Source organism: Mya arenaria, chromosome 8 (assembly GCF_026914265.1).
Source record: "Mya arenaria isolate MELC-2E11 chromosome 8, ASM2691426v1".
Taxonomy (NCBI): domain Eukaryota; kingdom Metazoa; phylum Mollusca; class Bivalvia; order Myida; family Myidae; genus Mya; species Mya arenaria.
Genome location: NC_069129.1, coordinates 57,918,257 through 57,946,189, shown reverse-complemented (window position 1 = coordinate 57,946,189; position 27,933 = coordinate 57,918,257). Strand labels below are relative to the sequence as shown.

The following is a 27,933-nucleotide window of genomic DNA, read 5'->3' as shown; positions in this document are numbered from 1 at the left end:
GCAGAAAACGCAAATCAGGTTCAGAATCATATAACAGACGGCCATTCCGTATATTTCGTTTTGTTTTACTAATCAGTGTATCTATCAAGATTGAAGTTAATTCACTGACTGTAATGTGATTAAATAAAACAGACGGCGATATTTCGCATACCATGGTTCCATGCTCAGCATGATATTTTCAAAAGCGAATTAGATCGAAATGATTTTGTAAAGAATATATTTCTCAAAAAGAAACTGAACAAAGTTGTTCGCTGAAACACAGCGATTGATAGCATTATGTAAATAAAGAATGAAAGACACACTGCTTCTGAATGTATTTATTATTACCATGTGAAGGGACAGAATGTATCTTTATCCTTTATAAATTCATTTGTAAACATGGTTTTGTAATAAGATACAAATATTATGAAGCTTCTTTGAACATTCATCTTTTCATTAATATTTCTTGCCCTACAATGTTTCTGGTAAAATCCAAAAGTTTCAGTTGACCGACTTACAAGTAGTCAAACAGTTTCAAAGCATTTTTCTTTCAATCATGTGTAAATATTATCAAATCGAATAGTTTCAATTCCAGACAAACATACCAGTTGTGTCCGCTCTTTTTACACTATGATTCAGAGCCAAAACGTAGAATGATTCGTTCAGAAAATTGGTATCGATGTCCGATTTCATGTTTTTCATAATATAAAAATGTTGACTGCCTTGAGAGTGACAGTGCTTATTGTCAACCTGTGGTAAATACGGGTGACTGAGGTAACATTACGGCAGGGAGGGAGTGAACGCGGTGTTAGTCGAAAATATTGCTCAAGCCCCAATTTCTCGGAACTTCTTAAGTCCCTTATAGCATGATTAAGCTAAGCTCACTATTTTTGTCTTTCAATGGTTTGCGTAATATTTACTTCTTTAAGAGTTTTTTATACTTTAGATAGGAATTATCATAATGATAATCACCATTAACCATTTTTCATTATTTAAGTATTTATTTTGCCTTATTGAAATAAGCTACTTAAGCCTGTTAAGCTTATGAAGTTTCGAGAAATTGGGGCCTGGCGTTTTACTGTACGTTCTCTAGAAGTGAGGTATAATAATACAATATATCATTTACAGCAAAGTAGATGGAAAAAGTACATCGACAATTATAGTCGATAACCAATTCTATTTCACTAACTTCTCTTTCAGTATGTTAAGGAAGGGAGTAACGATCAGGTTAACATATATGTGTGTGTGCGCGTGCGCGTGTATGTGTGTGTGCACGTGCGTGCGTGCGCGTGTATGTGTGTGTGTGCGCGTTCGTGCGTGCGCGTGTATGTGTGTGTGTGTGCGCGTGCGTGCGTGCGTGCGCGTGTATGTGTGTGTGCGCGTTCGTACGTGAGCGTGCGTGCGTGCGTGCGTGTGTGTGTGCGCGCGCGTGCATATGTGTGTGTGTATGTGTGTGTGCGCGTGCGCGTGTGCGCGTGCGTGCGTGCGCGCGTGCGTGTGTGTGTATATGTGCGTGCGTGCGTGCGTGCGTGTGTGTGCGCGCGTGTGCGCGTGCGTGCGTGCGTGTGTGCGCGTGTGTGTGTGCTTAGGTCCGACCAGGAGTATAAATAGTTAATACAATCTAAATGGCTCCAGTTTCACACCAATTTTATATGGCAAAACAGAGACCTTGAACGACGGGAAATAACTACAGGGCGTAAAGCAACGCCAAGGGAAGCTAGGCAGAAGCACATTTGCGAAAATCCGAAACAGGGGCTCGTTTGTGTCAAAACTAACGGTCTATAAAATGAATTATACTAGTAAATAAAATATTGTATTTAACAGAAAAATAATAAATAATTTACATCGTAATGTAATAATTAGGAGTCAAATGAAATTTCAATTGTACTTTAATAAACAATTGTTAGTTTCAATTAAATAATGTAATAATGTCCTAACTGCAATATACTTCATGCTGTTAAAACACCTCCTGTAGGCGCCTGACACTGCAGGTATTGTGAATCTGTTATTTTAAGCGTGAGTAAAAGCAGCATGGGGTACTTATGCCAATATATTATACCTTTTTTAGTATAAAAAATATATATATTAGAATATGCATAACTGTAGAAAGCGATTTGCTTGGCCACACAATTCAAAATTCACATTTTGAATTGAAAACTAATAATGATAAATATCCAAGCAACTAGCGAATCCAGCGGAGGGGCAACCCCCCCCCCCCCCCCTCCCCCTAAATCGTCCAAGTTTACTTTTTATTTCAATAAAGGAGAAAAATGTAATAAATATGCCAAAAATGCACCATTTCAGATTATAAATTCTTTAAATTTTCTGAGTTTCAAATTCCTCTGCCATCATTTTCAAAAAATAAATTTCGGTTTGGAGGGTGGGGCGCAAGTGAAAAAGTTATGCCCATAAGTTACGCCCCCTCTAACGTCGAATCCTGGATCCGCCCCTGACAGCGACAGCAGCACTTAATGGTCATAGATTCTATGTGAGTATTTTGCTGGTTAATTCGTTATAGAAATCAAACGATAATGCTGATATGTTTCAAGCATTGCTATTCAATGGTAAAACGCTTAGTTAGTTTAATACTTAAGTTTGACGAAGTTCTACTTTAAGTTTTCTTTCACTAATTTTAGACAAACATAAATACTTTATTTATTAACCTTATCAGATATAAAACAACGACTGTATAGGAGTGGTCTATACCGGGCAAGTATATATATCGAGTGGAAAAGAACGGGGAATTTCATGTGAATATATATCAATTACGCAAATTTAAAGAAACTTACTTTCACGGATATAAATGTCCTTTGAAACATCAGACTTCCATCTCGTCTAACGTCTAAACGGGTTTGTGCAAAAACCGGTGGGTTTGAAAGAAATATTGAAATTGTATTTAGTGAAGTATTTTATGTTTGAAATGGATAATAAAGGTTTATATTCATATTTTACCATGTAAGTGAAAAGCTATTTTGCACAAAACAAGCATTAAATGCATTAAAACACATGATTTACCTTTCCAATAAAACGAAACTTGACTTACACACACAACAATTATGCCAAACGGAACAACTCGACCCAATCGTTATAACTCGGCCACATCCGTCAAGCTACGAGATAGACCTTGTAAATTCAATCGTAACAACTCGGCCATGGCCGAAGTGTTCCGATTGTTGTAAAACTGTGAACTGCAGCCTTGCAGGTGCTCTTCATCGACATATCGTTATGTTTTGACAGAATGAAATGAAGAAAACCCCATCAAACTCATAATTATTCTTTGGATGCTTAAACCCGGAATCACGATCGGAATAACTACTCACTTTTGGTACAAAACAATTTGTACGTGAAGGATTTGTCATATCATTTTTTTTAAAAAACCGTCAATTATTTGGAGTAACTTTCATCGACCATGTTTTGTTTTTTTAATCTATCTGATACACCTTTTTCTGAACCTCCGGTCCCGGTCTAAACGTGTGTAAGCCATATTTAGAGCTACCTAAGTCCTAACATTTTAAGATTTGTTACAAAAAAAATCCCTTGCTCTGGTGTATGACATATGCTTCCCCTTTCTTAAATTTATGTTTTCCATCTTTCTTTGAACAGTTCACATTGCTAAACAAAAACTCCTCTAAATTTTTAGAGAGTTCAGCAAAATCCATATACATGTGTTAACAATTCCATCTGGTGTATAATACTGGACAGACATCATTGACTTTTGCAATCACGGCAACATATTTTTATATTTTATATTGATCAGTTTGTTGTTGTTTTTTAATTTTCTTAACAAAACTTCTAAACAGTCCTCTTCAAAAAATGTATTATAAGTATCTTCCATGGCCGCTCGTGTAAGATAGGTTCATTCCGACCCGAGCGTAGGCTGTTTTGCGGAAACAAGGTTTACCGAGTTTCCGCAAAACACCCTGCGCGAGGGTCGGGATGAACCTATCTTATATAAGCGGCTATGGTAGATGCTTTTTCTCCCACCTCAGTTAAACAAAATTAAGTAAAAATGTATTTTTTTGCTGGAACTCTTTTGTGCTTAGTGAAAATAATTGCGCACGGATATGCGATAATTCGTGGTTGTCATGGATATTCGCGCAGTGATTCAGAGTATATAAATGGTCTGATCGGTCTTTAAATAGTTCTAAGAAGAGTGAAGCATTATTTCTTGAAAGATGCGTGAAAACTGTTTTCTGGTGACATTTGAAGCGAGAAATAATTAACTAGCGTTCTAAATATTGCCACAAGACAAGGTTTCCATGATGCGCTACAGACTACAGTGTTCAACAAAGGGAGGTAATTACAATATGGTGACCATTAAAAGAAGTTCCATACGGGCATTTTATCTTCGCCCGTGGGCAAGATAAGAATTTCTAGCATAGTTAAATTAATGGATCTACTTATCTGAGGTGGCAGAAAAGATCATTTTTTCTAACTGGTTATTTTTTTAAATAAATTATTTAACAAAATACAGAATTTTAATGGTATAATTGCGCCAAACATTGTTAAATTAATACGAACAAACTGATATGAATTTCCTTTATATTTATCTTACATATTCCTACAACTGAAAGCATTTACTCAATAAATAAGCATACACGGAAACAATGGTCTTATTCAAATCTACACTCATACTGCACAAACCCAGCTCATTCCGAGATACCGCTCATTCCGAGCAAAACCTGTCTCATTTAGAGACCCCACTCATCCCGAGCAAAAACCGTCTCATTCAGAGACACCGCTCATTTCGAGCACAACAGTCTCATTCAGAGACCCCGCTCATTTCGAGCAAAAACCATCCCATTCAGAGACACCGCTCACCCCGAGCAAAACTGTCTCATTTAGAAACACCGCTCGCTCTTCCCGAGCAAAAACCCGTCTCATTCAGAGACCCCGCTCATTTCGAGCAAAAACCGTCTCATTCAAAGACACCGCTCATCCCGAGCAAAACTGTCTCATTTGGAAACACCACTCGCTCTTCCCGAGCAAAAACCCGTCTCATTCAGAGACCCCGCTCATTTCGAGCAAAAACCGTCTCATTCAGAGACCCCGCTCATTTCGAGCAAAAACCGCCTCATTCAGAGACCCCGCTCATTTCGAGCAAAAACCATCTCATTCGGAGACACCGCTCACCCAGAGCAAAACCGTCTCATTTAGAAACACCGCTCGCTCTTCCCGAGCAAAAACCCGTCTCATTCAGAGACCCCGCTCATTTCGAGCAAAAACCGTCCCATTCAGAGACACCGCTCATCCAGAGCAAAACTGTCTCATTTAGAAACACCGCTCGCTCATCCCGAGCAAAAACCGTCTCATTCAGAAACCCCGCTCATCCCGAGCAAAACCGTCTCATTCAGAGACCCCGCTCATCCCGAGCAAAACCGTCTCATTCAGAGACCCCGCTCATTCCGAGCAAAACCCGTCTGAGACCCCGCTCATCCCGAGCAAAATCGTCTCATATAGAGACCCCGCTAATCCCGAGCAAAAACCGTCTCATTCAGAGACCCCGCTCATCCAGAGCAAAAACCGTCTCATTCAGAGACACCACTCATCCCAAGCAAAAACCGCCTCATTCAGAGACCCAGCTAATCCCGAGCAAAAACCGTCTTATTCAGAGACACCGCTCATCCCGAGCAAAAACCGCCTCATTCAGAGACCCCGCTCATCCCGAGCAAAAACCGTCTCATTCATTAACCCCGCTCATCCCGAGCAAAAACCGCCTCATTCAGAGACCCCGCTCATCCCGAGCAAAAACCGTCTCATTCATTAACCCCGCTCATCCCGAGCAAAAACCGCCTAATTCAGAGACCCCGTTCATCCCGAGCAAAAACCGCCTCATTCAGAGACCCCGCTCATCCCGAGCAAAACCCGTCTCATTCAGAGACCCCGCTCATCCCGAGCAAAAACCGCCTCATTCAGAGACCCCGCTCATCCCAAGCAAAAACCGTCTCATTCGGAAACCCGCTCTTTCCGAGCAAAAACCGTCTCATTCATTAACCCCGCTCATCCCGAGCAAAAACCGCCTAATTCAGAGACCCTGCTCATCCCGAGCAAAATCCGTCTCATTCGGAAACCCCGCTCTTTCCGAGCAAAAACCGTCTCATTCAGAGACCCCGTTCATACAGAGCCCAATATCTACTTATAACAGAACTTAAAATGTTACAAAAAGTGAAAAAAAACATTGTTACGGAACACACCAAGGAAAGGAAAAATATATCACAAATTAATTAAACCACAAACGAACTCCTTCGCCCATGTTTATTTAAATACATATACCGCAAATATAACTTATGCACTAGCAGCAAATTTATTAGCCAATACCTTACTAGAAAACCGTTTAGTATCACATGAACAATCTGTTGTAAACATATGTTCCCATACTCAAAGAAATCTTTAATAAACTTACAGTCAAAAGAATACTCATGATTTATATTCTGTCTTGGCCCCTGTCGTTGCTGCCGTGGTTTCGGAATTGTCGGTTTAGTAGTAGTTGACTCTGCGGGGAACGCCCTCGTTGGCACGGCACTGCCTCCGGAAATACCCTCGCTGGCCGCATAAGAAGCAAATCTCGTGACCGATGCTGGAACGTTGGGCACGAGAGACTACTTGACAGGATAACCCCACCGCTCTAAAAGTCGTGACTGCTGCTCACTTCCGGTGGTTGCACTCGCAAATGCTTAAGAACGCTTATAAGGATGAAAACTATTTGCGGAAGGCTTAGAAGTTTTGAGCTTTTAAATAGCCCTTGTTTCGTCCGCGCTATCAGACCCAAGTTTCGGCTTTTCATATTCATTAACTGTCGCCCAGCCCCTGGGGGAACAATCTGCAACTTAAATTATTTGCGGAAGGCTTAGAAGTTTTGAGCTTTTTAATAGCCCTTGTTTCGACTTGTCTAAGCCTCTTTTCGTCCGCGCTATCAGACCCAAGTTTCGGTTTTTCATATTCATTTACTGTCGCCCAGCCCCTGGGGGAACAATCTGCAACTTAAATTATTTGCGGAAGGCTTAGAAATTTTGAGCTTCTTAATAGCCCTTGTTTCGACTTGTCTAAGCCTCTTTTCGTCCGCGCTATCAGACCCAAGTTTCGGCTGTTTATATTCATTTACTGTCGCCCAGCCCCTGGGGGAACAATCTGCCACTTAAATTAGTTTATTTCTATGATTCACATAAGAAACTAAATCCAAAACAATGTCCTGAGCTCCTTCAGGTAAATTCTTCTGCAAAAGCACTTTTCAAGCCTTCATGAATTTCCGAATTAAATTCGAACTGAATTTTGTTAGATTTACTTCTAAGTTAAACTGGGTTTTTGTCTGTTAGTTTTAAGATATCTCAAATCCTGTTTAAAATCCTTTAATTGACTGTCGAAATAAGTTTTGAACAATGAGAAAGTTTCAACTGCTGGATCCCCCGGGGACAAACCCTTTCCACGTGCACCTCCTGCTTTCCCCCTTCTTGGCATAGTACAACGAACAAATATTCTGCTGTGTAAACATCCCGGTTTACAACCTGGAAAGACGAAAGCAAGTGTACAGGCGGCCTTTATATAAGCTGCTTAGTTATATAATCACACTGACCATTACCATATATGGCAATCGGAAAGACCTTGACCATTACCATATATAGTAATAACCGTAATTGTGTTTTATTTCGAACCTAAATAAATTAATTTATTCAATGACTGTTACTCTTAAGAGTAATGATATAACAATTGTCGGTTGCATGTTGTTATATACCAGGATGGTGATCATAGTTGAAATAGCGGACAAGGCCAGGTTTATCAAACGCTGCTAATGAAGGGAAACAATTCTGAGTAACTAGATCGATCTAGCTGCTTAACGGAGACCCAGGGTTGTCTTTCTTATGTCGTTTTAACCTTGTATAATTATGACGCAAACTTTTTCATGGTGCTAGGCCAACGGCAGTAATGTCAGGTGCGTCCAGGTTCCCTGGTTCATTGTTTGGGGTATAAATCATCCTCGATTCGATGAATATAAACATGTATTTCTATATGTTGAAACAATTACCATAGAAACGACGTTGTGCACCGACTGAAGAGCAATTGCTTGTTTACAACGACGCTTGTTTTATATGAAAATCATGTCCGTATTAAAATATCTCGTAAAACAATGCACGTTCTTACTAGGCTTACCGACTCACTCAATGAAATGCACTTTATTCTTCGAAACTACGATTTTATACTGTTCCCTTAGTGTAAATCTCACCCGTACCTTGTTTTGGTCAACGAATGGTATTATCAAGGTTTACCGAGCGCAGATCGCCAGTTTTGGAGATAGATCGGCACATTTAAGAAAATGCTTACTGGTTCATTCTGTACATTTTTAGTACCCAGTTTCATTCCTTAGCTTGTATATCAATTGCACACTAAAAAACATTTAAAATGCGTGTTTATTCTAATCCATGTATGTGTACAAATAGTACACATCATTTTGATAAGAACCTTAAAACTCCCATCTAAAAGAATTGTCAGTACATTGTGGCGGTTAGATAGTAAGGGAAACACGGTTAATCTGTTACAGAAATTACTAAAACTACATTTAAGACGTTATATTGTTGACTGTGTAAACTCTTCATCTGCCATGCTTGAGTCTGTCCATATTCGAAGTTCTTTTTATACCATTCGTCTGAAGATCCGCGCTTCTACCTAAATATTGAATCTATATAATATAAGATAAATTGTAATACATATCAATATAAAAAATGGGATTAGAAGGAGAGTGGGAGGGAGAAGAAAACGGGGGGAGAAAGAAAAGGGAGAGGGAAAGGGGATGTACGAGGAGGGGGAGAAAGATAGGGGATAAAGAGGGGAAGAAAGAGAGGGGAAAGGGGAGGGGAGGGGAGGGAGAAAATAGGAGGATCAAGAGGGGAAGAAAGTGAAGGAAGAAAGTGGATGGGAGAAAGAGAGGGGAGAAAGCGAGAAGAGAAAGGGGAGGATGAAAGAGAGAAAGGGGAGGGTGAAAGAGAGAACAGGGAAGGGAGAAAGATGGGAATAAAAAGAGGGGGAGAAAAGGGGGGATAAAGAAAAGGGATGGGAAATACGAGTTGGGGGAAATTGGGAGAGAGAGAGAGAGAGAGTTGAAAGGGAAGGGGGAGAGAATCTGGTAAAGTAATAGTTGGAGGTATGGGAGAGATACAGGCGAAAGTGTGAAGTGACAGGAGAAGAAGAGCGAGGAAGGAGATAAAATGCGGAAGTTGAGAGGTTGAAAGTACATCAGATATTTTTCAGATTTTTGAGGAAAATAGAGGAGTGTGTTTAAAGGGAAGGTGTGAGGAAGGGAGGCAAAGATAAGAAAGTAATCAAGATGTGATAGATCTCGAAACATGTGCGACCACATACACATGTACGATGGTGGCTCAAATAGCCAGAAGGAAAGACAGAAGAGAGGAGACAGATCTCGTAACATGCACGACCACACGTACGAGCGGTGGCTCTGAGAGCCAGGCTCGAGAACCAGCACCGCTAGTTCCCGTACAAATTTACCCAAGATGGGAAACTCTGGGATTTTGTCATAAAACAAAACTTGGAAGGTTTAAATGGCAGATTAATATTACATTTCCGTGGAAATGTTATTTGTATAAATACATGCAGTGGTACGAATAAAAGCTGCATGATATAATATAATATTTTAAGAGCTCTATTTTGGATTTAAAACTCTTAAAAAATGAGTTATTTGCCATATTTTGGCGATTTAGTATTATTTTTATGCCTTCCGTTTATTGCTTATTCAGTCTATTTATATGATTATTAAACATTCTATAAATAAGTGTAGTATTATAATAACAATGATTTACAGTAACGCCTTTGGCCATCACAATGAAAGGTGCGAAAATATGGCCATGAATGAAAATATGATTGTAAGTTGTATACCGGCAGAAAATGATAGATTAACTCTTGAAATATGAAGAGTTCTGAAACAGTGCCATATACAGTGCGACACGGAGGCACCACGCCACCGCATGCAGTATGCGGCAGATATATCATTGCATTTATGTCGCGTTACGGTGCCCCGATTAAATCACCATTTGAAATACTTTAACACCGTATGAAGATGTTTGTTTATTTACTATTGAATGTTTGGGCAAAGAAATGATACATTAACGCAATAAAATAAAATATAGTAGCCGAGAAACTAAACAATAAATTTGCTTAACCTTATGCAGAAAAGGAAAACGGATATGATATTTGTAAAGAAATGAAAAGTTCAATATGATTCGAAATTGGAAGCCAAAATTGTGAATTTAATTTTACTTCATATCTAGCAGGCTTGATAACATAAACTAGTTGTGTAAAACACCGGTCATTCCTGTATACAATCCCACCATGCAAAAGGTGACCAGGCTCGCTGAGCCTGAATCGGAAGTTTTTTGTGATGATCTAGCCGTGCAAGACTTCGGTGGCAACCCCGGAGAAGCGCGACTTTTTCGTTATCACAAGTGAATCGTGGCTTCATGGTTTCGAAGATGAATCATGGCTTCCTCGTGATCGTAAGTGAATCACGGCTTCCTTGTTATCAGAGGCGAATCACGGCTTCTGCGTTATCGTACGTGAAACACGGCTTCCTCGGCTTCCTCTTTATCGTAGATGAATCACGTCTTCTGCGTTATCTTAGGTGAATCACGGCTACCTCGTTATAGTAGGTGAATCACGGCTACCTCGTTATAGTAGGTGAATCACTGTTACCTCGTTATAGAAAGTGAATCACGGCTACCTCGTTATAGTAGGTGAATCACGGCTACCTCGTTATAGTAGGTGAATCACGGCTACCTCGTTATAGTAGGTGAATCACGGCTACCTCGTTATAGTAGGTGAATCACTGTTACCTCGTTATAGAAAGTGAATCACGGCTACCTCGTTTTAGTAGGTGAATCACGGCTTCCTCGTTATAGTAGGTAAATCACGGCTTCCTCATTATAGAAGGTGAATCACGGCTACCTCGTTATATTAGGTGAATCTCGGCTACCTCGTTTTAGTAGGTGATTCACGGCTTCCTCTTTATCGTAGATAAATCACGGCTACCTCATTTTGTAGGTGAATCACTGTAACCTAGTTATAGTAGGTGAATCACGGCCTCCTCGCTATCGTAGGTGAATCACGGCCTCCTCGCTATAGTAGGTGAATCACGGCCTCCTCGCTATCGTAGGTGAATCACGGCCACCTCGCTATCGTAGGTGAATCACGGACTCCTCGCTATCGTAGGTGAATCACGGACTCCTCGCTATCGTAGGTGAATCACGGCTTCTGCGTTATCGCAGATGAATCATGGCTTTCGCGTTATCGTATTTTAATCACGTCTCCCGCGTTATCATAGGTTAATTGCGGCTTCCTCGTTATCGTAGGTAAAGCACGGCTTCCGCTTTATTACAGGTGAATCGCGGCTTCCTCGCTAAAGAGATACCTTTCTTCCATGTGTTATAGTACACACATGGATAAGGAAAAACAATCGACGCCTTTTCATCGACATTAATGTGTTCCATAAATTACCAAATTTGGGATGAACCCAGGTTCTTAAAATTACAAGAATAATTCAGTAAGCATTTTCTTAAATGTGCTGATCTATCTCCGAACTACACTCGGAAAACAACAACAATACCTTTGATTGACCAACACAAGGTATCGGATGTGAATTACACGAAAGAAAACGGTATAAAATCTTTATTTTGAAGAATAAAGTGCATTGAGTGAGTCCGTAAGAACGTGCATTTTTTCATGAGATATATTAATACGGACATGCTTTTCATCTCAAACAAGCGTCATCGTAAATTAGCAATTGCTCTTCATTCAGTGCATAACGTCGTTTCCAAAATAATATCGTTTTAACATAAAGAAAACAATGGTTATACTCTCCGAATCGAGGAATGTTTTTTCACCCCAAACAATGAACAAGGCAACCAGGGCGCACCAAGCATTTAAAACTGTCAATGTAGGCGCTAGGAATACATGTTATTACTTTATTATTGTAATAAAGTTACGTTTTGTCCAACGATTCATTTAAACTATACGATATAATAAATGAAGACTGGCCCCAATTTCTCGAAACTTCTTAAACTTAACAGGCTTAATTCGCTTATTTCAATTAGCCAAAATTCATACTAATAATGGATTTTGATAAATGAAAAATGGTTTCTTCTAATTAGCATACAGATATTCCTTATATAATTTATAAAAACTCTTAAAGAAGTTAATATAACGCATATTATAGAACAACAAAAATAGTGAGTTTAGCTTAATCCTGTTATAAGTGACTTAAGAAGTTTCGAGAAATTGGGGCCAGGTGTCGAAGTATAATATCGCAAACACGGTATGACGTTTTGTTAAATTTATATGAACATACAGTCGAACCCCGTTGGCTCGAAATCCTCGTTGGCTCGAAATCCTCGTTGGCTCGAACTATATGTAAAGGACCAATTTCTCTATATTGAAGGTAAACCATCCCGTTTGGCTAGATTTTTTAAGGCTCGAAGTGTTATCGCCGGTCCCTATGAGTTCGAGCCAACGGTGTTCGACTTAAATTCAATTCATAACGATATGTTTATTGAGAACATTATTACAGTCAACCGTCACCAAATCGTTATTGTATCCGGACGGGTGTTTCCAGCGGCTCCCCTCGCAGCCCTGCAAGCGTGTTCCTCACTGCCAGGTCCACCATGCCGTGCCGCGCCCGCAATGTTGCACTACCTAGGTGGGGGAGAACCAGGCAGTTCGGTAACTTCAAAAGACGGTGGTCCGGTGGAAACGGTTCCGTTGACGTCACATCAAGACCAGCTCGTAATATTTCACCGGAAGTTAAAGCCTCGTACAAGGCTTTTTGATCAACAAGTATTCCCCTTGATGTATTAATAAAAATTGCTGTTTTCTTCATCTTTTTGAATGCAGCAGCGTCGAACATTTTGTGGTTTCTGGGATTGACTGAACAACAGACGATTACAAAGTCTGAGTTTTTCAGTAGCTGGTCGAACGAAACGTATTCCGCGTCGATGTCGCTAGCGTAATTCTTCGCAGTTCTACCACAGTATAGGAGACGCCCGATGCTGAAGGCTCTTAGCCGGCGGGCAACCCCAAGTCCGATCCGTCCAAGTCCGACTATGCCGACGGTAGCTCCCCTGAGCTCCTGGCCACACAGGTAGAGACAGTTATCCCAGGTGCTTCCCCAGGTGCCATCTGTTACAGCCTGAACACCTGCGATTGAAAGTAAGTTCTTATGTGTTTCTTTTGGAACAGAATAGTATAAAATTGCCATACATTACTTTGAAAACAAACCTCAATCTTCATTGATTTTTATTTCTGCGTTTTTATAAGATCTTTATTTGCTCAAGTTGACGGGCACACTCTTTCAGATCAATATGTTCCAATCCAACAGATACAGTTGATATCACTTTCAATTGTGGACCTACATCGACAGAACGTGGTGGGTTAAGACTACATTCGCAGAAACAACACATTAATTTATTTTTATTTTTAAAAAACAATAATCGTATATCAGTAAGGTTTTTCTTTTAAAATTATTATCGCGCTCAGTTAAAAAACAATTATAACACCGTACGAAAACAGATATGTAACCTGTTGTGCACCTGCAGCATCTAGTAATTCCGCGTCCACCTTCACGAGGTAGGGGAGAATGAGGGCGTTAGCGCCGACGACGTCCTTAAGCAAGCGTTCCCGGGACACGGCGATCTGGCCGCCCTCTTCCTCGTCATACATGACGACATCACATGAAGCCTGAAGAAGGGCAAGGCCGGCTCCATCCGGCGGAATTTTCTGAGTTAGGTACACCTTCGGTCTTCCGCTTATCGGGTTTAAGCCTATAAACAGGATAGGGTAATAAGTTAAATATGTAGAAATTACTATATAAGTCGGCTGATGTGTTGGGGTGTATCACTTCAAGGTGCTTGCAATGCGAAAACAACTCGAAGTTATACAACCCAACAGATCAACCGACTAATATAATCTACTACACTTTAAACTAACTAAAAGCAATATCATTAACCGCATAGGAAAATGTATTTTCAATGGTACGATCGTACGTCACGCGCACCTGCTGAAACGATTCCACGCGGTCTAGAAAAAAACGTCAACAAACTAGGATTTTTTCATATTTTGTTTACATTATTTCCCGACATATTTCCATATAAAGCAATGACGCAACAATCAACTCTATATTCATTGTTTTCACGGTTATGGTTCATTTCTGGAAGTAAATATTTCCAACAATACTAACAGGCAATACATTTAATCATTCATTAGTTTTCCATTTGGAACTCAAAATAATACCTTGCATGATTTTACTTGAAAATAAATAATACTCAATTTGGTTACGCATAAATTCATTTGTTCGATCGTCTTAGAATAGTACATGAAAACATACCGCAGTTTTCCTCGTCCTCTCCATACAGGCAGTCATTGGCGCAGTCACCACCGGAGCTTTTACTCCCTTTATCTAAAGCAAAAACAAACATTTGTATCATCAATGCGCCGATGGTACTGCCAATATAGCGTGGGCTGAACTGTAGTGTTTGAAGCAACATTTATTGTTAACTTGATCGTATACTGTCACCGTTATCACAAGAACATAAACACGTGGCATGGCAATAACTGTTAAATGTGAGAGTGCAATTTACATATTAAAATCAAAATGATAAACGTATGTTAATGTTAGAAATAAACTAAGATAAGCATTTTATGTGTTCTATCCAAATCTGCAGGCATTCATGCAATAGAAATGTTTATATGAAAAACTACAGAAATTAGTACAGTATTCGAAAGTTTAAACATCAACCCCGTTAAATGGCAAAGATTAATAAAGCTAACTTTAATATACAGTTTTTCAGTGTTTAATAATTCCATGATTTAAACGCAATTGGTACATTCTAATATTTATTAATGTGTATTTTTCTTGTGTATTTGTTTTACTTAAAAACAAGCCAATAAGCCTAAAATTGAACAAAGATCCTGCATAAAAGGACACAATATAACACAACCAAGCGACACAACTCTAAAAGATCTCACACATTAAACAACCAAGCGACACAACTCTATATGACAACACACATTACACAACCAAGCGACACAACTCTAAAAGATCTTACACATTAAACAACCAAGCGACACAACTCTAAAAGATCTCACACATTAAACAACCAAGCGACACAACTCTAAAAGATCTTACACATTAAACAACCAAGAGATACAACTCTAAAAGACAACATATATTACACAACCAAGTGACACAATTCTATAAGACAACACACATTACTCAACCAAGTGACACAATTCTATATGACAACACACATTACTCAACCAAGAGACACAACTCTATAAGACAACACACATTACTCAACCAAGTGACACAATTCTATAAGACAACACACATTACTCAACCAAGTGACACAACTCTATATGACAACACACATTACTCAACCGAGTGACACAATTCTATAAGACAACACACATTACTCAACCAAGTGACACAACTCTATAAGACAACACACATTACTCAACCAAGTGACACAACTCTATTAAAAAACACATATTACTCAACCAAGTGACACAACTCTATTAGACAACACACATTACTCAACCAAGAGACACAACTCTATTAGACAACACACATTACTCAACCAAGAGACACAACTCTATAAGACAACACACATTACACAACCAAGAGACACAACTCTATATGACAACACACATTACACAACCAAGAGACACAACTCTATAAGACAACACACATTACTCAACCAAGAGACACAACTCTATAAGACAACACACATTACACAACCAAGAGACACAACTCTATAAGACAACACACATTACTCAACCAAGTGACACAACTCTATAAGACAACACACATTACTCAACCAAGAGACATAACTCTATAAGACAACACATATTACACAACCAAGTGACACAACTCTATAAGACAACACACATTACTCAACCGAGTGACACAACTCTATTAGACAACAAACATTACTCAACCAAGTGACACAACTCTATTAGACAACACACATTACTCAACCAAGTGACACAACTCTATAAGACAACACACATTACTCAACCAAGTGACACAACTCTATTAGACAACACATATTACACAACCAAGTGTTACAATTCTATAAGACAACACACATTACTCAACCAAGTGACACAACTCTATTAGACAACACACATTACTCAACCAAGTGACACAACTCTATAAGACAACACACATTACACAACCAAGAGACACAACTCTATATGACAACACATATTACACAACCAAGTGACACAACTCTATAAGACAACACACATTACACAACCAAGTGACACAACTCTATTAGACAACACATATTACACAACCAAGTGACACAACTCTATTAGACAACACATATTACACAACCAAGTGACACAACTCTATAAGACAACACACATTACTCAACCAAGAGACATAACTCTATAAGACAACACATATTACTCAACCAAGTGACACAACTCTATTAGACAACACATATTACACAACCAAGTGACACAACTCTATAAGACAACACACATTACTCAACCAAGTGACACAACTCTATTAGACAACACATATTACACAACCAAGTGACACAACTCTATTAGACAACACATATTACACAACCAAGTGACACAACTCTATTAGACAACACATATTACTCAACCAAGTGACACAACTCTATTAGACAACACATATTACACAACCAAGTGACACAACTCTATTAGACAACACATATTACACAACCAAGTGACACAACTCTATAAGACAACACACATTACTCAACCAAGTGACACAACTCTATTAGACAACACATATTACACAACCAAGTGACACAACTCTATTAGACAACACATATTACACAACCAAGTGACACAACTCTATTAGACAACACATATTACACAACCAAGTGACACAACTCTATTAGACAACACATATTACACAACCAAGTGACACAACTCTATAAGACAACACACATTACTCAACCAAGAGACATAACTCTATAAGACAACACATATTACTCAACCAAGAGACACAACTCTATAAGACAACACACATTACTCAACCAAGTGACACAACTCTATTAAACAACACATATTACTCAACCAAGTGACACAACTCTATAAGACAACACATATTACACAACCAAGTGACACAACTCTATAAGACAACACATATTACACAACCAAGTGACACAACTCTATAAGACAACACATATTACACAACCAAGTGACACAACTCTATAAGACAACACATATTACACAACCAAGTGACACAACTCTATATGACAACACACATTACACAACCAAGAGACACAACTCTATATGACAACACACATTACACAACCAAGAGACATAACTCTATATGACAACACACATTACACAACCAAGAGACACAACTCTATATGACAACACACATTACACAACCAAGAGACATAACTCTATATGACAACACACATTACACAACCAAGAGACATAACTCTATATGACAACACACATTACACAACCAAGAGACACAACTCTATATGACAACACACATTACACAACCAAGAGACACAACTCTATATGACAACACACATTACACAACCAAGAGACACAACTCTATATGACAACACACATTACACAACCAAGTGACACAACTCTATAAGACAACACACATTACTCAACCAAGTGACACAACTCTATTAAACAACATATATTACTCAACCAAGTGACACAACTCTATTAGACAACACATATTACTCAACCAAGTGACACAACTCTATATGACAACACACATTACACAACCAAGTGACACAACTCTATATGACAACACACATTACACAACCAAGAGACACAACTCTATATGACAACACACATTACACAACCAAGTGACACAACTCTATAAGACAACACACATTACACAACCAAGTGACACAACTCTATAAGACAACACACATTACTCAACCAAGAGACACAACTCTATATGACAACACACATTACACAACCATCAGAACATCGTCAACACATGTTCATTTAAATTTCTTTATCTTTAAAATAATAAGGATAAAATGTATTAATCAATTAAGTTTGCAAACTCACCAACTTTAGTATGAATATGAAGCGGGTATCCATAATGAAACTTGTGGTTAAACTTAGGGACACTGCCATGGCTGCCCTGGACAGCCATCACAAGGAATACACCTAGCACAACCTCAGTTATTCTGTATGTATAGATCATAACACAGAATGGTGGCTGCCTTGCTGTATATATACACATGTGTATGAGCCTAGAGGGAAAAGATAACATACAAAGGTCCTTAACCTACTGCAAGGATACATCATCGATATATATATATATATTACAACACAAACAGTTGACAATCTTTGACAGATATTCCCGCTATGTTTTCTATGTACATAACACAAACAGTTGACAATCTTTGACAGATATTCCCGCTATGTTTTCTCTGTACATAACACATACAGTTGACAATCTTTGACAGATATTCCCCCTATGTTTTCTATGTACATAACACAAACAGTTGACAATCTTTGACAGATATTTCCCCTATGTTTTCTATGTACATAACACAAACAGTTGACAATCTTTGACAGATATTCCCCCTATGTTTTCTCTGTACATAACACATACAGTTGACAATCTTTGACAGATATTCCCCCTATGTTTTCTATGTACATAACACAAACAGTTGACAATCTTTGACAGATATTCCCCCCATGTTTTCTATGTACATAACACAAACAGTTGACAATCTTTGACAGATATTCCCCCTATGTTTTCTATGTACATAACACAAACAGTTGACAATCTTTGACAGATATTTCCCCTATGTTTTCTATGTACATAACACAAACAGTTGACAATCTTTGACAGATATTCCCCCTATGTTTTCTATGTACATAACACAAACAGTTGACAATCTTTGACAGATATTCCCCCTATGTTTTCTATGTACATAACACAAACAGTTGACAATTTTTGACCAATATTTCCCACTATGTGTTGTATATGCATAACATAAACAGTTGACAATCCTCGATCAATACTGCCCCTATGTGGTGTATATACATAACATAAACAGTTGACCATCCTCGATCAATACTGCCCCCTATGTGGTGTATATACATAACATAAACAGTTGACCATTCTCGATCAATATTGCCCCCTATGTGGTGTATATACATAACATAAACAGTTGACAATCCTCGATCAATACTGCCCCCTATGTGGTGTATATACATAACACAAACAGTTGACAATCCTCGATCAATGCTGCCCCCTATGTGGTGTATATACATAACATAAAACAGTTGACAATCCTCGATCAATGCTGCCCCCTATGTGGTGTATATACATAACATAAACAGTTGACAATTAACATAAAACAGTTGACAATCCTCGATCAATGCTGCCCCCTATATGGTGTATATACATAACATAAAACAGTTGACAATCCTCGATCAATACTACCCCCTATGGGGTGTATATACATAACATAAAACAGTTGACAATCCTCGATCAATGCTGCCCCCTATGTGGTGTATATACATAACATAAAACAGTTGACAATCCTCGATCAATGCTGCCCCCTATGTGGTGTATATACATAACATAAAACAGTTGACAATCCTCGATCAATACTACCCCCTATGTGGTGTATATACATAACATAAAACAGTTGACAATCCTCGATCAATGCTGCCTCCTATGTGGTGTATATACATAACATAAAACAGTTGACAATCCTCGATCAATACTACCCCCTATGTGGTGTATATACATAACATAAAACAGTTGACAATCCTCGATCAATGCTGCCCCCTATGTGGTGTATATACATAACATAAAACAGTTGACAATCCTCGATCAATACTGCCCCCTATGTGGTGTATATACATAACATAAAACAGTTGACAATCCTCGATCAATGCTGCCCCCTATGTGGTGTATATACATGACATAAAACAGTTGACAATCCTCGATCAATACTGCCCCCTATGTGTTGTATATACATAACATAAACGGTTCAGCGACATTGATCAATATTGCTCCAGTAAATAATTTATATTGAATGACTTATAAATAACACATGGAATTTTGACTCCAGCAGAGAGAACGCATGAATAATAGTATGTAAGTGTATAACAGCGCCCATTTTATTAAATCATGTACATCATGTCTCAATTAGGCGTACTTAAACTGAGTAAGTGACGGTCAGTCGTTGATTTTAGTGGTAAGCAAATGTTGGATAGTTTTTTCCGAATGAGGCTGAACAATCATTTAATAGCATACAATATCCACTTTACCTCTCACCTCAGACGCTTTAACACTCGACGTATGGAGGATCTGATTGTTAGCGCAGCAGTTAGCGCACTCGCTCCTCACCAGGGCGACTCAGGTTCGACTCCCAGCTTGGGCGCATGTGAGTTTGGTTTGTGGTCACCAAGCCAGTGGGTTATCAGGGTTCTCAGATATCCCCCACAACACAAGCCCACACTCTCGTGCAGCATCGTGCCATCGAGAGTGACTTAGTACATTAAGTTATATCTTTCTTCACAATCGTTGTCAAATATATAATGCTTTAACTATGCAGCTATGAGATCAAATACATGTAGTACATATTTGAGTGATAAAATCAGTTTAAACTCAAATATGACATGTTAACGTGAAATGTAAATTTTAGTTATTTCCTGTAACCTTGGTGATGTTATTTTATAAAAACCCGCTGATCAACTAACGTTAGACTTTGCATACTCTTCTTTGCTCTAGCTGTACTAGCAAAGCTCTAGTTACGTGCGTTTGTGCTGACTGTATACACTGAGCGTCATAAGAAACGCAGTGACGATATGATTATGTATACACTGAGCGTCATAAGAAACGCAGTGACGATATGATTATGTATACACTGAGCGTCATAAGAAACGCAGTGACGATATGATTATGTATACACTGAGCGTCATAAGAAACGCAGTGACGATATGATTATGTATACACTGAGCGTCATAAGAAACGCAGTGACGATATGATTATGTATACACTGAGCGTCATAAGAAACGCAGTGACGATATGACTATGTATACACTGAGCGTCATAAGAAACGCAGTGACGATATGATTATGTATACACTGAGCGTCATAAGAAACGCAGTGACGATATGATTATGTATACACTGAGCGTCATAAGAAACGCAGTGACGATATGATTATGTATAAACTGAGCGTCATAAAAAACGCAGTGACGATATGACTATGTATACACTGAGCGTCATAAGAAACGCAGTGATGATATGATTATGTATACACTGAGCGTCATAAGAAACGCAGTGATGATATGACTATGTATAAACTGAGCGTCATAAGAAACGCAGTGATGATATGACTATGTATAAACTGAGCGTCAAGCGTCATAAGAAACGCAGTGATGATATGACTATGTATAAACTGAGCGTCATAAGAAACGCAGTGATGATATGACTATGTATACACTGAGCGTGATAAGAAAAGCAGTGACGATATGATTATGTATACACTCATATCAACATGACAACAGTTACTGCCCTTTGTTAATAGTTTTTTTAATAAGATGTTTTATGTTTTTTTCTCAACCGATGTACTGTCTTTTGGAACTAGTAATTCCCCGACTAAGCCCATTGGCTGATAAATTCCTAGGGATTTTTCTTTTGATCAGATCTTTTCTGATAACTTTCGATCAGGAACACAAAATGACTACGTTAAGCAAAGTAAATATCATTAAATGGCTTTGCCATTAAATCATGGGACAGTAGTAATTAAAATATCGATGTGTTGTAAATTGACTTGCTATTTTAATTAAGAAACCATAGTTGCTATTAGTTTTACATTTAAATTTTTGATTGAATTTAAAAGGTTGGAGATATAAATTGAAACTTATTGAAATGATAGATTTTTTTCTTTGTTCCACATCGGTTGATAAGACGCCATCCTGAGAGAGACTAAAATAAAACCTGATGTGTTACAGTATGTAAACAGAGCAGAAAAGGATGCATTTTGACATGGACAAATAAAATACAATATCATAGGACACACACACGTATGTGAGTATATATATGCACTCAACAACTCACAGACTAGAAACAAGTTGGAGATACATAGATGGATAAAATTGTGTTTATTGACCGAACATTCATGTGTGCAAAGTATAAAATGAAAATCAATTTATTTTTGATGATTTAATGATAATTCCCTGAGGCAATCAAGTTTCATTGGTGGATCAGGTGCCACATGCTTAAAACATGTTATATAAAGACCAAGCCTCTTTGCTTGTTGGTTGACATTGAACATGTTTCTATTTCAACTGGTGTTCGGATTTTGTGTGGTGACGGCTGTCCGGGGCCACTTTGGTAGCCCAAAGTCAAGCCATCATTATCAATACGGATACCCTTTGCCTTTTCACGCATTTTATGGTAAGTTTCACCTTTTTGTTAATATCTAAAAACTCTAAGGATAAGATGCATTAAATATTTAAACTCGAGAATAAATTCATCAAATTTTCATGTTTAAGAGAGACTTAAGCTTACAGATATAGAATCATTTTTTAATTCAATTAAAGCATTATGGATAAAAAGATATATAGACCCGTCAAATAATGGAGTCTGGAAAGTATTCTTTCATAGAAAACTAAAAAACTACGGTCATGAACTACTACTAGAATCAGATTTTGATCAAACAGTTATAAATTATATAACACCAGAAGGAACTTTCCTAAATGATGTACTAAAATCCTGGTTAAAAATAAAAACCGCATTTTATGAGGAGAAGTCGAAAATAAATATAAGTAAAACAATAATTTGGAACAACAAAGAGATAAAACAAAACGGCCACACACTGTATTTTAAAGAATGGTATGATACTATCAAAAAGGCATACAATTCTTCGAACACATATACGACTACAGGGTAAATGAGTTTTACCGTTTTGAAGAAATAAAAAGCTTATACGACATAAATAAAAACGATTTCTTAAAATATTTGACACTAGTTAATTGTATCCCAATTCATTTGAAAACGAAGATTAAATCCGAGAATATCAATCAAAACAGACCCCAAATAATTACAGATAAAATAAAGGAATCGAAACAAACAAATAAGTTTCTATATTCGACACAACAAAAAAACAAAATCAAGCCATCATCAGAAACTAAATGGCAACTAATATTCCCGAATATAGAAAATATTGGATGGAAAAAAATATATAATACAATTTACATAAGCTCGAATGATACATCATAACGAAGTTTTCTATATAAATTCTTACTAAGAATAATACCCACAAATACATATTTGCATAAATGTAGAATAAAAATTCTAACTTATGTGATTTTTGTATCGTACAAATGGAGACAATAGATCACTTATTTTTGAACTGTCAGAAAGTTAAAACCACTATGGAGTGCCTTAAATGACTTTATCAAACAGCGATCGATAAATATCGTTATAACGAAAGAAATAGCATTTTTCGGTATCCATATCAAATTTAAACACACACCAATATGTAATTTCCTTATTTTATTAATGAAATTTTATATATTCTCAATGAAATACCGAAACACTATCCCATCATTCAATGCCTATTTACAATACTTAACTCTCAGACAAAAAATAGAAGGAGATATCGCAATGCAAAACGATAGATATGATTACCACACTCTCAAATGGAATGTATTAAAATTATAATAAATTTTGAAATAATTAAGATACCGATTGTATACAGAACCAGAATGCATATAAATAGTATAGATTCCTTTTTTAATCCTTTTTTTTACAAAACCACATATAGTAAAATCATCAATAAGTGAAGGGGAAGTTTGAGTGTGTGTATGTGTGTGCGTATGTGTGTGCGTGTGTGCGTGCGTGTGTGCGCGCGCGTGTGTGTGTGTGTGTGTGTGTGTGTGTGTGTGTGCGTGGGTGCGTGCGTGTGAGTGTGCGTATGTGTGTGCGTGTGCGTGTGTGTGTGTGTGAGTGCGTGTGTTTTTTTGTGTTTTTTTGCGCGTGCGTGATTAGTTTTTAAATTCTGAAAATATGAAACAATATAGATATGTTTTTGATTTATAATGTGTTTGAGATTATCATTCAGTTATTGTATTATTTATGTTCAAAATAAATGAGAAAAAAGAGAGACTTGATTTTAACTGGGGAATTTGTGAACATGTAGCTATTAATAAAAAAAAAATATTTTTTTAATAAAAGCTTATGATCTTTTACTTCCTACATACATGTTAGGATAATTCTTGCCCTTGAAAATGAAGGTTTTGTATTAATTGTATGATTTTTACATTTTGGTCCTTTTTAAGGGTTTTGTTGGTCATTAAAATTTACATTGAAATAAGAAGGAGCTAAAATTGTTTTGCTATTTAAAGGTATTATAAACACCCGATCGCTTAGCTTCCAGCGAGTTACGATGCAGATTTTTTTCTTTCAAATGCACTTTTCGAAATAATGAAATTTTAAATATCTTTTGGTCCTTTTTGAACATTATGTAAAATTTGTAGAAAATCGATGCCCAGAAATTGTGTATTCAACTGTACGATAATGGTTTTATGGCCCACCCCGCGGCGTATTCACAGCAGGATAGAAATAATCCATCGGCAAGGTTATGACACTGGGTATGAAATGTGCAACGAAGTTTGTCATTTATAGCAATACAGTTATTCCATAACTATTTCGGATAATTTTTCCTTTTATCTTTATTATATAATTGAAATTATATTTGATACTCAATAATTCATTTAAATTAGTAGTTAAGAAATGTCATATATTGTTTTTGCGTAAAAAAAGAAAGTAATATATTTAGCAAATATCATTCCCATTTTTAATCGCAATCACTATTACAGACAGTTAAAACGTAACACTTTTCTTAAAATATATTAATGTTTCAAGTTTCATTGGCAATTTTGGAAATACATATGGGCTATGAAACATAATAAATAAGGTTATTCAAAGATAATAATTTACATATCTTCATCGAGTCAACATGCTCATAAGTAATGCTTCAGTTCTAATTCTTAATGGTAAACATTTTGGTCTACCATTTTGCACTCGACCAAACATGTTTATAAATTTAGCGTAAATATAATTATTTTGATTAGGCAAAAAATGTGTTACATAGAATTTTGTCAGCATATTTTTAGTAACGACTGCACTAGGTTTTCATAACGTGTCTAAATGCCATTAAATCAACGTGTTGTTATGGAATAAAAGGTATACCTGTCTTATTGTCAATACTGTTAATGTCTTGAAACTCTTGTCAATACAGCATTAAAGACATTTTAACTTGTATCGTTAAAGACCGGTACTAAATGATAGCAACTGCAGTTAATATTTCATTTTAGCTGTTCCTTTCCGAAATTTCACCCCCAATTTTGTTTCACAATGCTATTTGAAAAATTACCAAACTGTTAAAATAAAGATTTTGAAATGGCCCAGATTAAATGTCTTGATAAACGATCAATTATAGACTTCAACAAAAAGACACGGAATATAATAAGTAAAAGAAGTAACATGGAAGTAAGTTTATCAGAGATGATTTCATATTTCAGTACTCCCCTATAGAACAGCTCTACCTATTTATGGCTTAATCTAAAATCGTCCAAATCTGAAATTTTCTATCGCAACTTATAATTAAAGGACGGGTCAACTTTATGACCCTCATAAATTCTGTATTTCTTATCTGCCTTAATCTTACGCTGCGTCCAGTAGAAAAAATAAGTGCTAAACTAGCACATCTTAACTCTACTATTGCACTGAGAGGAGAAATCGATAGAGACCGTGGTTATCCTGATAAGCTCCAAAGTTGGCAATGTGTTGTTTTTATATTCATTTTGGTTGAACCTTAACATTTCAATTGGTGCATGACTTTCCTTAACAGGTAAAGAAACTGGATGTCCTCGCGCGTTCCAGTGTGCAGGTCGTCATGGAGCCTGTATCAACGCAGGAAAGGTCTGTGATGGCAGCATGGACTGTCCAGGTGGAGAAGATGAAACGAACTGCCGTAGGTTTATTGCATAGGTTTTGCCGATGCATCAAAACAGTTGAAATAAACATGCATATAGACAAGTTCAGTAAGGCAGTGCATCGGCCTGTTTTGTTATTCAGTTGAACACCATTAATCCGAAATCGTAGGGACCCAATGTCGGTTACACGTTACCAATACGATATATTCAGCTTGAGTGATCTTTCGTTAGACATATTTGTTGAATTATTTTTTAATTAATGACAAATAATTCGTTATTATACTTCATTATTTAAAACATCATGAAACATTTGAAACAAAATGACAGCACAGGTATGCATTCGAATGTACATGCACGAAAAGGATCTGGCATAGATGCGATTAGGGTGGATTAGTCTAAAATGATGCAGGTGTAACATTTTTGTCACTTATTTCCTCTTTACCCAGCGCCGTAAGAATAGTTCGTGTATTAACAATTGTCAATAATACAAAGGGTGACAGGAATGTTCTTAATTGGTTATTGTTCCCTTTACAGCCCCCAACTGCCACCATATTAAAATGACGCCCTGTACGGACCGGAAGTCGTGTGGACGGCCATGTGACGGCAAGCCTGACTGCCCGGATATGAGTGACGAAATCTTCTGTCGTAAGAACTGTTCCGAAACACTGTCATGGTTGAAAATAAACTACAAAATATTTTATTTAAAGTTCCTAAGAATAAAGTGATGTCTGCTGCAGCTATGTGCTAAGTTTCGACGTCTTAAATGAAAATATGCTATAGAAATGGCAGTAAAAAGAATGCCAAATCGTATATATATCATACGGTGAATGCATCCTTAAAAGGTATGTAAGTGTCGACGTTGTGATTCAGGGGCGGGAAGAATCTTTGCAAGACGGGGACAAGTGCCGTAAGTTTCTTATTTACTTCGGTTTGCCTTAAAGCTACACCCTCACAGATTAACCGTTTTGACACCTTTTTTATTGATGTCTTGCAATGAGCCATGTTTTGCGTATATATCTGAACACCAGTGATAAAGGACTGCTGAAAAAAGATCAGATCGTTGTTTTTCACAATACTAACGCCTTAAGAAAAATGCATAAAACACCAATTTTTAATCTTAAAAATGAAAAACTACGATTTGATTTTTTGCCAGCAGAAACACTGGTTTTCATGCTCTTTCGCCAAAATGGCCTGTTCCAAGACAAAAAATAAAACAGTTGTCAAAACGTGAAGCTTTAATATTAGGAGAAAAACCTTGTGATTAAGGGGGCGGGCAGAATCTTTGCAATAATTGTCTTTATGATATATAAATTGAAACGCATTTTACGCCCAAACAAGTTTAAGACCTTACGCTGGAGCGGGACCCAGCATGGTAACTGTACCTTACATGTAAGTTCACGAGATAAATCTTCGACTTCAGCTGTCAGCTGCGCTTGTGGACCAGGAATGTACCAATGCAAAGATGGAAAGAAATGTATCCCTGTCAAACTAGTCTGTGATGGAGAAAATGATTGCCCTGATTCAGATGACGAAATGGAATGTTGTAAGATAAATATCACTGAGAACTATCATGTATTATGTTGATCGATTTGTTTTCCACTTTGAATTAATATCGCTATGCGTTTTGTAAATATGTTAAATTTCTAGCTTGAAACCAAATTGATTTAAGTTTTAGCCTTTTACATGTTTGACGTGTTCAGGTCATTCAATATTTTAAAAAAATCTTAAGGTAGATTCAATTTTACTTCGCTTTAGTGTTTCTTTATAGTTTGTGCTTAGGAGTTTAAGAATGGACATATATATATATACATTACATTTTAAGCTCTTCTCATTAAATTTATATTAATCTTGAAGTTAAACTTGAATCAAATTCACTCTGACCAATGTCCTTTGAACGTGTTTAAGTGTATGGTTATACTTTAGTAAGAAGTGTGCGTGGGTTTTGATGGTTTGAACATTTT

General features: G+C 37.4%; 3 protein-coding genes across 3 annotated transcripts in view; 1 reads left to right on the top strand and 2 right to left on the bottom strand.

The window, feature by feature from the left end:
• LOC128244390 (scavenger receptor cysteine-rich type 1 protein M160-like) overlaps window positions 1–45 on the bottom strand; it is a 4,006-nt gene extending 3,961 nt beyond the window's left edge. Inside the window, exon 1 of the mRNA XM_052962399.1 lies at window positions 1–45. This exon is cut by the window's left edge and continues 267 nt beyond it. Coding sequence (XP_052818359.1) covers window positions 1–45 — 45 coding nt within the window.
• A 4,541-nt stretch (window positions 46–4,586) lies between these two features.
• LOC128244389 (uncharacterized) lies at window positions 4,587–6,131 on the top strand. The gene has a single exon (XM_052962398.1). The coding sequence runs from the start codon at window positions 4,587–4,589 to the stop codon at window positions 6,129–6,131; it is 1,545 nt and encodes a 514-aa protein (XP_052818358.1).
• A 6,431-nt stretch (window positions 6,132–12,562) lies between these two features.
• The window catches only part of LOC128244388 (glyoxylate reductase/hydroxypyruvate reductase-like), a 38,636-nt gene continuing 23,265 nt past the window's right edge, over window positions 12,563–27,933 (bottom strand). The window contains exon 4 of the mRNA XM_052962397.1: window positions 12,563–13,170. Within this exon, the coding sequence (XP_052818357.1) occupies window positions 12,563–13,170 (608 nt within the window). The remainder of the gene's footprint in view (window positions 13,171–27,933) is intronic.